General features: G+C 43.8%; 1 protein-coding gene across 3 annotated transcripts in view; it reads left to right on the top strand.

The window, feature by feature from the left end:
- SCUBE2 (signal peptide, CUB domain and EGF like domain containing 2) overlaps nt 1-12648 on the top strand; it is a 66260-nt gene that overhangs the window by 18118 nt on the left and 35494 nt on the right. For all 3 annotated transcript variants that reach the window (XM_039244584.1, XM_039244583.1, XM_039244582.1), the window contains exons 5-9: nt 2271-2396; nt 5065-5181; nt 5927-6016; nt 11254-11370; nt 12328-12450. In XM_039244584.1, the coding sequence (XP_039100515.1) occupies nt 2271-2396; nt 5065-5181; nt 5927-6016; nt 11254-11370; nt 12328-12450 (573 nt within the window). The remainder of the gene's footprint in view (nt 1-2270; nt 2397-5064; nt 5182-5926; nt 6017-11253; nt 11371-12327; nt 12451-12648) is intronic.

The raw sequence follows: 12648 nt of genomic DNA, 5'->3' as shown, positions 1-12648 counted from the left end.
ATGGGGGAAGTGCAGAGAGAGAGATAGAGAGAGAGAAAGAGACAGACAGAGAGAGAGACAGACAGAGAGAATCCTAAGCAGGCTCCGTGCTGTCAGCACAGAGCTTAATGTGGGGCTCGAACTCATGAACCATGACTTCATGACCTGAGCTGAAACCAAGAGTCGGACGCTTAACCTACTGAACCACCCAGGTGCCCCAATTCTTTTTTTTCTTTTCTTTTCTCTTTTCTTTCTTTCTTTCTTTCTTTTTTTATTACAAGGGTCAATTCTTAGGAAATATTTCTTGTGTAAAGGTCACTTTGCAAATGTCTTCACAGATTTGAAAACAGAGTGAGGAGAAACAGCAGCTGACCTGTTTGGGGCGTGTGCTTCACAGGTGTTACTGCTGCCTTTTCTTGGGCACTGTTATGTTTAGTCCTCATACTCCCTGCGCCCATCATTCCAAATGCTCTGTTGACCCACGGACAAATGTAATTCCCACTGGGCCTTCCTAGGACGACAGGGCGCTGCTTCTGGAGACAGCTCTCACCTCCTGTGCCATCTCAGTATTGGGAGCAAGTAACATTTCCAAAAATCAGCAGTCAGAACTAAAAGAGAGCTTTGCTCTGATCCAGTACAAGCCCCATTCTGTGTTAATTGACAGCAGCCTTGGCATGGGTGAATGAATCTCAGCAACTTCCAGCAGACTGAGAGCCAGAGTTCAAACAGCTTGTAACTGTCAGATAAAAAACAAAATGGCTTTAAGAAAGTATGGGATGTATTAACGATTACGCTGTCTTTTGGAATAGGAATGACATCTGTTTGTATTAAAGCAGCTTTTCCAGTTAAGCATAGATCAATGACTCTGTGGCGAGAATTAGAGAGAAGTGACTTTTGACTTAATTAGGACCAACTGATTCTAATTAAGTCAAGATATTTTAGGGACACAATACAGAACCGTGTAGGATCCTAGAGAAGTTGAATGAAAACTTTTCGTACTCATGTTTAAAACAGTGCTACTTCTAGTGTTAGAGAGTGTCTTGTTGGTTGAGAACAAAAAAACCTACTCTCAAGGATGCTCAATGTACAGATGTAAAGAAGCATCACATGGGCATGTATTTAATATAATAACGCAGTAAAAACTGAGCAGAGGTTTTGAGAATACTGTTGGGTGTGATGAGAGTTCCTCCAGAGTTCTGGCAGGTGGCAGGGTCTCAAAAATTGGTTTTGAGAATAGGCAGGATTCTGGAAAACCACAGACATACACTATGTTATGACCGCATCACTTAAATGCATGTTAAACCAGCCAGGAAAAGAATCCCCTTCCCACCACTGTTACCACAAGATTGGACCTAATGAAAGTGATAGTATACCTGGGAAGGATTATACAGCAGCCAAAGGAAAAAACCACATGTGTGAGATCTCTCTCTGTTCTCTCTGTTGTGTTGCTGCTGTGCTCCAAGCCCGCTTAGGGAGGGCGCAGGGACTAGGTGAGAGTGGCCACAGAAGAGAGGCCTCTGGGCTGGTGTTCACATGCTGATGCCAGAAGACAGTAGTCAGAGTCCCCTCCAAAGTGTGGATTTAGTTAGGGTAGAGAGGAAAGTTGACATTTTCAGAAAATCATCTTCAAGAATATGTGAACAAGGGGTGCCTGGGTGGCTTAGTCGGTTAAGCGTCTGACTTTCGCTTAGGTCATGATCTCGTGTTTCGTGGGTTCGAGCCCCGCATCGGGCTCTGTGCTGACTGCCAGCTCAGAGCCTGGAGCCTGTTTCAGTCTGTGACTCCCTCTCTCTCTGACCCTCCCCTGCTCACGCCGTGTGTGTGTGTCTCTCTCTCTCCTAGAAATAAATAAAAATAAAAAAAAAAGAATATGTGAACAAGTTGGGAATCTTCCTCTATCTGCAGGTTTTCTTAGAGAGATTGTCCCCTCTTTGTATCCTTGGCCAGCATGGGTGACAATCTGGCAGAGGTAAGAGTCGAGGTAGCAGTTCCTGGGGTCTGCAGGCTGTGGTTCCCCACCCCCTAGAGAGCGCCTGTGCTTTCTTTTCAGTGTATTAGGAGGGCTCCTACCTCCTTAGGAGACTTCAGACATTGTATCTCTTGGGTGACATAAGAAATTTTTTATATCTCTGTTAATTGACCTGACTGGATTTGGACGACATGTTCTTTTAAAATGTGGGGCTGATGGAGACCCAGGCAGGCAGGTCCCTCACCCCCACCCCCAGCCCTTTGCTGTGCCCCTGGGGCTCAGGACTGTGCCTGCTCACTGGCTGCATGCTGCTGTTTTGCAGAGGGTCTGAGCTGCATGAATCAGAATCATGGCTGTGGTCACATCTGCAAGGAGGCCCCGAGGGGCAGTGTCGCCTGCGAGTGCAGGCCGGGTTTTGAACTGGCCAAGAACCAGAGAGACTGCATCCGTAAGTACAGACTGGCACACGTCCGTGCTGGGAACTACCCTGCCCCAGAGGCTGTCTTCTGCAGCCCAGGATCAGAATTGCCTCCTCATGGCGGAGCAGTTGTGCCAGGAAAGGCAGCCATCTCAAGATACTAACCTCCACTGAGGACTAAGTTCGCTGCACAAGGGTAGTCTCTGATAGGGAAAGGAAATGATACTTTTTAAGGGAACCAATCAGAAGGAAACAAATGTGGGAGTGAGGACCGTGAATGTTGGGGCCAGTCTCCCTGTTCCCACAGAATGAAACCCAGTGTTGTCATCTGGCGGTCACAGCCTTTTGCTGCCTGGTCCTGCTTCTTGTACAAGCGTCACCCGCCTCCTTTTCCCAAACACCAACCTCTTTGCCTGCGGGAGAACAGCCCGTGTTCTTTCATGCCTCCAAGCCTTCTCCAAGCCCTCCTCCCTGCCTGGCTTGGTGAATTCCCACTCAATCTTCAATATTCTGCCTAACGTCTAATAACGATGAAGATAATAGCTACTTTGGGGGAACGTTTACTATGTGCAAAGGCTTGTCCAAAGAGATACCAATTCTATTGGATTCTTAACATTACCTCCCTATGAGCTAAGTATTATTATCCTAATTTTTAGTTGAGAAAATTGTGGAGAAGGTAAAGCAACGAGGTCACACAGGGAGCACATGGCCAATTAGGATTCAGGTGTCGGTCCTTAGCTCTAAGGCTGGTGCTCTTTAGCACTTTGTTAAACTTCCTCGGAGGCCGGAAAAGACCAGGCAGCCATTTTGTACTTTGGCTCCCACAGCACTGTTGATTCCTCAATTACAGCACAGGACACCTGGCTTGAATTGTATATTTATGTGTCTGTCTCCCCAGCTGTGAGCCCCTCCAGGCAGGGACCTTGTCTTATTTTTGCCTCTTAGTCTTCTCCTGGTGCCTACCACAGGATGTGTTCACCTCACGTTTATTTGTGAATGAATGAATGGTGTACACAGTCCAGACACAGCTGCCACACAACGATGAAACACAATAATGAAACTCCAACTGGTAATAGGAAACAACCGTCCATTAAAAAGGTGTTCCTAAACCACTATCTATTCCAGAGGAAACACGGACGGTTTTCCTTTAGCAACTCTTCCCAAACCATGGACCCTCGATAATTTTGCTGCAGTTTGCGGGGAATGGTTGTTCACAGTGAGTCGACTTGAGTGGTTAAGACATGAGGAGGTAGTTTCTCTGGTGAGAGACTTTTCTCCATTGTCTCCATCACAAAGCAGACTGCAGCCCTGAAACCTGCCAAACCAGGGCTGGTGCCACCACCAGAAATAGATTCTGACAGGCTCTTAGGGCCCCTAAAAGAGAGACTGTCCCTTTGAGCTTCTAGCGGGCTGAGTCAGGTGGCTCCACTGGTTGTCTTCACAAGGAGGACCCAGGTCCCTGTGGAGTGAGACTTTTCAGCAGTTCAGTTTTTCACAGGCCAGTAGAATACCTGGAATTTAAATTTTAAAATATTTTTAAGACGTCACTTCCTCAAATAATATTATAATCACATTTGAGGAAAGAACAAAAAGAAAAACAATAGAATTCTACCACATAACCAGCAGTTAAATTTCTTTTGTTTTTTGCTTTTCCCTTGTGTCCCTTCACTCTTTCCATATTCCCATTTAGTTGTTCTCACGCATACGCAATTGTTACACCACTGTGACCGCAGAACAGCTTCTTTCTTATGTCACAAATACGTATTTAGTTCTTTCACATTGGAAACATTACAAATGCTTATATAAGAATTTCAACAGCCCTGAGTGTGTGAAGAAAACATATAACCTTCCCCTTCCCATTTCTCTTGCCAGAGGTAACCATGGTTCAGTTTGATGAATAGATCATTTTGAGTTGGCCTTTTTTTTTTTTTTTTTTGGGCTTATCATCAGTGAGTTCATACACGGTCTTCGTAATTGTTGGTTAATGTTGCATTAATTGTGTGTAGTCATCATTTCCTCTATATTCTCGCCCTTGTAACTAATCTAGATGGAATCTGATGAGAGAAATTCTAACATATTTGTACAAATAAGTATTATCTGTTTCTTCCAGAGTAAAATGCTAGAACATTTTCTAAAGTCCCAGTACAACTGTATTAATATGCAAACTTCTCCTGATAGACCAATGTAGTAGTCTAGAATCTTTTGGCATAATTCCCCTTGAATAGTGAAAATCTCTCTTATCTTCCCATCCCCATCTTCCCGTATAACTGCTCAAATCTGTCATTCAGGATTTATTTTTTTAAGGTTTTTAAAGTTTATTTATTTATTGAGAGAGCGAGCGGGAGAGAGCATGAGTGAGCAGGGGAGGGGCAGAGAGAATCCCCAGCAGGCTCTGAACTGTCAGTGCAGAGCCCAGTGTGGGGCTCAAACTCACAAACCATGAGATGGTGACCTGAGCCGAAATCAAGAGTCAGACGCTTAACCTACTGAGCCACCCAACATTTCTTGAATTCATACTTTGACTGTCTGTTTACATAGACATCGTCTGGCTCTGAGTCAGGGTTACTTCTTTTATGCCCAGTGCCTAGCACACACTAGGTGCTCAGATACCTGCTGAATGACAGAGATCTTCTGAAACAAACCCAGCCCTGGTTGTGGAAAACTCAGTGCTCAATGTGTTGTTTGGGTTTCCTCTCAGTGACCTGTAACCATGGGAACGGTGGGTGCCAACACTCCTGCGAGGACACTGCTGAAGGCCCGGAGTGCAGCTGCCACCCACAGTACAAGATGCACACAGATGGGAGGAGCTGCGTCGGTGAGTGACCCCTCCACCTGGTGTGGGTCTGCCCCAGCCTGCCCACCCCTAACGCTGAACCTAAACCTAGCTGTTAATGTGTTTAGCACCAGCTTCAGGGTGTTTCCAGAGCATTTGCCTCCAGATGGGTTCTGTGCTGCTTTACATGTGGCAGTGGGAATAGTCTAGTCCTGGTAGGGGGTCCCCTCTCTCCCTGTGCCACCATGAAAAGCCCATTCTCTTCTCCTAGACCAGGGGGGCCTCCTGAAGATGGTACTCTGGAGACTGGGACAACACAGCCTAAGGGGCCAGGGTGACGTGAAGTTAAAGCTAGCCATTTGTGACGACACAGTGGCCCTCATGGTCAGCAGAAGCCAGTGTTGCCTATTTCTGTAAGGATGCCTATCCTGTACTTCATGGCACATCTTTTGCTAGCTCCATTTGAGAGGTTCCCAGGCCCCAGGTTCTTTTTGTCCTGGACTGAGGGTGCTGGAGTGAATCTGAAGCTCATGTTCCCTGATGTCTCTTTGGTCACTGCACTATGCTTCAAAAATCTTTTGCGTATTTAATGTTTACTAAGGCTCTGTGGCCTTTGCACTTGCTCTGTTTCCCACAGAGCCTCTTTACAACATGTTTTTATTGAGGGGACAGAGTGGCGTATCTAGCATTGTTCTCGTGTCTGGGGTTTCAGCAGAAGAGCTTGCGCAGGGGATGAATAATCCGATGCATTCAGTCTGAGAACTGTGCTCTTTTGCGTCCCTTATAGAGCAAGAGGACACTGCCCCAGAGGTGACAGAGAGCAATGCCACATCAGTGGTGGACAGTGATAAACGGGTGAAACGGCGGCTGCTCATGGGTAGGCACTGCCCCCTCTCCCTTAGCCACTGTCTTTGTCTCTTTCCCTCCCCAACTTACTACAACAGGCCTGAACCTGGGGCCCCTACACCTCAGACCAGCTGGGCCCGGGTCAGCAGCTCCTGTCAGGCCAGGTTGTGTCTGTTCTTCACCCACTGCTGTTACTTAGTCACCATGCAAGGACCTTAGAATTGTGGGAAGGACCCCAACCCAGCCATCAGAACAAGCCGGTTAGGGTCCTAGCACTGCCCGCAACTGGCTGTGAGCCTCAGGCAAACCGCCCTGAGCCTCCGTCTCCTGGTCTTTCTTTGAAATGTATATAATAAAACCTACCTCTTAGGGTTATCAGGAAGTTCAGTTACGATAATAATATGCAAAAGTGGCCAGAGTCCAATGCCTGGGACTTAGTGGGTGGTCAGTGAATGTCAGTTCCTGTCCTTCTGAGTAACTGTGACCAGGGAGGCACTTTGGGCAGGCAGCCCCTAGCTTAGCAAGGCGATTTGTCTGGGTTTTTGTCAGCCGAGTCGTCTTCTCTCTGACTTCAGCCCATGTTAATGGCAAAAGGGATGAATGGAGAAGAGTGGCACTTGGCTGCGGGATATAGGAACGTCTGCCAGCAGGTCCGCCAGCAGAGCTGGAGACGGGAACAGAAGTAGAGGCAGTGGCTGTGTGGGTGGCAATCAGATCCTCTGGCAATCCTTTCTCCTCTGGAGAAAGCTTGGCTTGACCTAAACAAAACCAGTTTTTTGATAGCTTCTAAATTTAACAGGTAATATATTGGGCAGCCATTGGGCATCAGGCAGGTGACATTTCTGAGCTCTTTTCTGCCCTAGTAAAGTTACTTTTAATTGCATTAAATTAAAATACTGCATACGAATAATATAAAAAGCCTTAAAAACTTTAATCAGTGTTATTTGGTTTGTAATGAAATATGTCACTTCCTTGCCTCAAAACTTCCCTTCCCCTCATCCCATTTGACAGAGGCAACAATTTACATTTCTCCTAGTTGTTTCTTCTGACTCCCCCTCTGCCATATTTCTGAAAAGCGTGTATAGTATTTTTCTTTTCCCTACGTATATTGTGATATTATACACTTATTTCCTGATGTGTCGGTTTTAGACATTCACTTTGACCTCCTATTCTAGAAGACCCTAAGTTTGAGCTCTCTTCTGCCCCCTCCCCCAATGCACACACTCCCTCTCCCATACCCTTAATGTGGTTTTATCACTATTTAAAATCAATATTATATATTTACATTGTTGTGATGATGAATATCTAAATATGGTTTCACCTGAACCATGTAATGTGCTATGATTATTATTTTCTCTGTTTGCTTAGTTTTCTAAGTACCTCTTAGCAGTTCTTTTTGCAAATTTCAGGCAGAGTTCTAAAACCCTTCAATGTGTTCAAATACAGAAATCGTCTTATCAATTCCATTTTCTTCTTAAAGAGTGTCTTCTGGGAGTGCCTGAGTGGCTCAATTGGTTAATCCTCTGACTCTTGATTACAGCTCAGGTCATGACCTCGTGGTTTGTGAGATCAAGCCTCATGTCAGGCTCTGTGCTAACAGAGTGGAGCCTGCTTGGGATTCTCTCTCTCCCTCTCTCTCTGTCCTTTCCCCCCTCAAAATAAATAAATAAACATTAAAAACTGTTTTTAAAGTGTCTTATGAGGCTTCCCTGCTCTAGAGGGGCCTGATTCTTCAGGCTGGCTGTGCACCTGTCATCTGGGCCTTCCCATTAGCACAGCCTGGGAATGCCCTTCACCATACTTCTGTGTCAGTAGACCTCATGTCTTCTCTCTTGTTAGTTTACACGTGTAGGTATAGGTTTTTAAAAACCTTCCATGCCTGAGAATGCCTTTCTGCTATACTTTTATTAAGAATTTAGCTCAGTACGGAATTCCTAATTGTGAGTAGTGAGTGCTCTATTGTTTTCAAGCATTCAGTGTTTTTTTAAGAAGTCTAAAGTCATTTTCATTCTTGATCTTTTGAATGTAACCTATGAAAACTTCTCTCTGGATGTTTTCGGGGCCTTCTCCTTATCCCTGGTGACCTGAAATTTCACAATAATGACCCTCATGATGGGACTTTCCCCACCTGTTTTGTTGAACACTCAGTTGGCCTTTTTTAAGATGAACATTTGAGTCCTTTAGTTCTGAGAAAGTTCCTTATATTTTTTTCTTTGATAATCTTCTTCATTCCATATTCTCTGTTCTCTCTGGAACTTGTGTTAGTTGGCTGTTTTAACTCCTCTAATTTTTCTTCTCTGCTCTTAAATTTTTGTTCTACTATTTCTGGGAGATTTTTCATTTTTTTCTTCTACTCCTCTACAGGGTTCTTTTTAAATTTTTGTTTTCATACTGTAATTTTTCAAGAATATTACTTTGGCCTTTGGTTATAAGTATGTATTCATGTTTCATGAATGCTTTTCTTATCTCTCTGAGGAAATTAATTATAAGATTTTTTAAAAACTTTTATTTCCCCCTCCTGTATTTGCTTTGTTTCTTTCACGTTCCCTCTTCTGTTTGTTTGATTTGGTGCATTTATTTCATATTAAAGGCCTTCCTTAACTGTCTGGTGATTCTAGGTTGACTTTTCATATTTAATAGTGAAATATGAAAAGCCACTTGAATATTCTATCAGCTGGTAGGCTTTATACTTGGATGACTAGGCAGTGACTTAGCCATTTCCTTTGGAGAGACTCCAATACTAATATCCATACGTCTTTTCACGTGGGTAGGCCAGTTTGGTCTCCTGCTAAACGGACATAGACTTGCCTGTCAGTGTTCCTAGAGCTGGGGTGGCAGTGGTGGTGGTGGTGAGGCTTTGAGATCTCTCTTTTCAGGGTATAGATTTTCACCTGACAGCATCTTTTCCTCCCTCTCTGCTATTCCTGGTATCCTGGTGCCCAGTACTTCTCTGGTCCCACTTCTACAGAGGATCAATTTCTCTGTTAGAGCCCAAATAGGGAAGGGGAAGTCACCTGGCTGTAGAACTTAAGAGGGGACCTGAGGGTTTATCTGTTTCTTTTACAGACTTACAATCAATCTTCCTATTTTTTAAACTCCTTCCTCACCTCTGCCTCTAGAGTAACTTAATATCTCTGGTTCCCAGGACTGGGATTCTCTAGCTCACATGAACTTACCACATGTTGGTACCCCCTCTGCAGACCACTAGGGTTTAGCTTTCTGCTGTGCCCATTACTGCCCCTCCACTGACATGCCACTTCCAGGATATTTCTATTGTCTTGGCTTCCATTTTCTTTGCCCTTAAGGATTTGTACTTTTCAAAACATTTAATTTCAGTATAGTTAACATATAGTGTTATATTAGTTTCAGGTGTACAATATAGTGATTCAGCACTTCCATACAACACCTGGTGTGCATCACAAATGCACTCCTTAATCCCCATCACCTGTTTCACCATCTCCTCACCAACCTCCCCTCTGGTTACTATCCGTGTGTTCTCTATAGTTAAGAATCTATTTCTTGGTTTATCTCTCTCTCTTTTTTGTCCTTTATTTGTTTTCTTTCTTAAATTCCACATCTAAGTGAAATCATATGGTATTTGTCTTTCTCTGGCTTATTTAGCTTAGCATTGAAAAAATTTTAAGTGTCTTCTGAATATAGAGTATTGTAACTCCATCTGTGTTGTTGCAAATGGCAAGATTTAATTCTTTTTTATGGCTGAATAATATTCCTCTGTGTGTGTGTGTGTGTGTGTGTGTGTGTGTGTATAACATTTTCTTTCTCCATTCATCAATCAGTGGACACTTGGTCTGTTTCCATAATTTGGCTATTGTAAATAATGCTGCTAGAAATACAGGGGTGTAGGTGTCCCTTTGAGTTAGTGTTTTTGTATTTTTGGGGTAAATATCCAGTAGGGTGGTTACTGGATTGTAGAGTAGTTCTATTTTTAACTTTTAGAGGAATCTCCATTCTCTTTTCCACTAGTTTGTAAGGATTTATACTTTATTATTTTTTAATGTTTATTTATTCATTGAAAGGGAGAAGGAGCAGGAGGGGGAGGGAGAGAGACAATCCCAAGCAGGCTCCATGCTGACAATGCAGAGCCTAACACAGGGCTCTTTGCGGGGCTCAGTCTCACCATTGCGAGATCACAACCGCAAGATCATGACTCAAGCTGATATTGAGAATTGGATGCTTAACCAACTGAGCCACCCAAGTGCCCCTAGGATTTATTCTTTAAAAAATCTATTTACTCTCGGGGCGCCCGGGTGGCTTAGTCGGTTTTGCGTCCGACTTTCTCTTTGGTCATGATCTCGCGGTTCGTAGGTTCGAGCCCCGCGTCGGGCTCTGTGCTGACTGCCAGCTCAGAGCCTGGAGCCTGTTTCAGAGTCTGTGACTCCCTCTCTCTCTGACCCTCCCCTGCTCACGCTGTCTCTCTCTCTCTCTCTCTCTCTCTCCTAGAAATAAATAAAAAACATTAAAAAATTTAAAAAAATCTATTTACTCTCATGTTAGGTTTTGAGAGGAAACAGAGATATACTTATTCTGTCATATTTAGTTAGAACTAAGCTTTTCCTCCTGAGGCTCTACAATGAGGTAGCTATGGAAGTAAAAGAAGTAAAACTAGAAGGACATTGGCTTGTTGTTCATCTCTTTAGATGCAACTTAACAACTCTGCCTGATTTTTCATGTACTTCTGACAGGTCTTTCTCCTTTCAGTGAAAGGTAAACTTCTAATATGAGTTAATTGGCAGTTGCAGGGATGAAGTTATTGGTCTGCAGCAAGGGAATAGTTGGGGTAGTGGAAGCTTGCCCTCTCTTGCTTCACCTATAACTTATATTGAAGGGAGAGGGTTCAGGATTAAGGAAGGGACATCCCTCCTTTCCCTGTCCTGCATTCACATCTAGCTTGCCAGATGTAGCCACACTTAGCAGGTCACTGGTTCTGGATCAATAGGAAATTTTAGTAGCTTCAAATCTGCCAGTGTGGGGTTGGGAAAGCTCGTCAGGTTGGAGAGACATTGTTAGCCTTCGATCAAGCTTCTTTGGAGATGTCGCTTAGTTAGATGGGGGAGAGGAGCTGCACCTGCTCTCCCTTTAGCTCACTTGCAGGTGGTAGCGACTTGGGATAGAACTGTGAGTACTCTACCATGCTTCTTGGCTTTCATGAACTTTGCCAGTTACTAATACTGCAGCAATACCCTTTCCTCTCAGCTGTATCAGCACTTCTTTAGCAAGCTAACTGTCTTTTTCTTACCTCCTTGTCAGAAACGTGTGCTGTCAACAATGGAGGCTGCGATCGCACCTGTAAGGATACTTCAACAGGTGTTCATTGCAGTTGTCCTGTTGGATTCACCCTCCAGTTGGATGGGAAGACTTGTAAAGGTAGCCTGTGCCTCTCCATGCTGCTAATGAGTGGGGATTAAGGAAGCTCTTCCCCTCCATATCTCCTGAGTGATTCTAGATTTGCTTCCAATTCATAGTGATAGAGGCTTTTCTTCCCTGGGCTGGTGGAAGGTTATAATTGAGTGAGCTTAATTAGAACCAACTTAATTACACTAACTATTGAGAAGGTCAGCTTGTGCAAGCATCAGATAACCCATTTGAGGCAGTGGCCTTATTAGAAAAGGCAGAAGTTCTAGAAAACATTCATTTGCAGGTGATAATATCAACATATCATATGTAACAGCCTAGAGACAATTATATAAATAACGGCCAAGGTTATTATCCTGAGAACTTAATGAATAACTGTACAATTAATTTTTACTAATGAACAGATACCTCAGTGACCTGCTGGTATTTCATGGGCAAGAGTACAAAGGCTTAGTTCTATAATATGATGAAAAGTAGATAACCAGTTATCTACTGAAACCGAGAAAAGATAGGATTAATTTGAGTATCAGGAATCATTACACAAAAGCATTGAGGCTACTTGATTGTTGTGTAATTTGACAAAGCAAATGTTCTAATTTCTTATAGCTTGAAGCATTAAACCGGAATGGAAAATATACCCAAGGGAGCCATCTTATCTTGGAGAGCAGGGCAAAGATGAGACTGTAACAGGACATCACCATTCTTTCCCATAATTTGTGTCCTTAATGCTAGTCCAAGGTAGCACAAGTCAGAGTTCTCAAGGGGACGAGACACTTGTCTTTCCAAATCAGTTAAACCAGACTAGAAAACATGTGTAAGATTAAAAACATCAGCAAACATCCTTAAATGCTTTTATGGGTCTGTTTTTGTTTCAGAGAGTAATGAAGCACTCACACAATAGCACTTCAGGGATTTGTGGAAAACCAGGCAAGTATCGCTCTCTGATTTGCCGATGCTTGCCTGTTACAGATATTGATGAGTGCCAGACCCGCAATGGAGGTTGCGATCATTTCTGCAAAAACACCGTGGGCAGTTTTGACTGCAGCTGCAGAAAGGGATTTAAATTATTAACAGATGAGAAGTCTTGCCAAGGTATGTGCTGAAACATAGCTGTGCTGTGAATGCCCGCTGGTTGGAGCAGAGAAGACGACACCCCACTCTGGCAGAGACTGGCTCAGTGGGCTTTTTGATGGAGTCATTAATCCAACTTCCAGCCCCTGCTTCACTTATTTCATCTGTTGGTAGAGTAACACCGATGTAGCTCACAAGTATATTTGGAAATTAAGCTGT

This window comes from Hyaena hyaena, unplaced genomic scaffold (genome assembly GCF_003009895.1).
Source record: "Hyaena hyaena isolate Hyena2069 unplaced genomic scaffold, ASM300989v1 scaffold_245, whole genome shotgun sequence".
NCBI lineage: Eukaryota > Metazoa > Chordata > Mammalia > Carnivora > Hyaenidae > Hyaena > Hyaena hyaena.
Note: the sequence above shows the minus strand (reverse complement) of the source record. Positions and strands in the feature narration are given on the sequence as shown.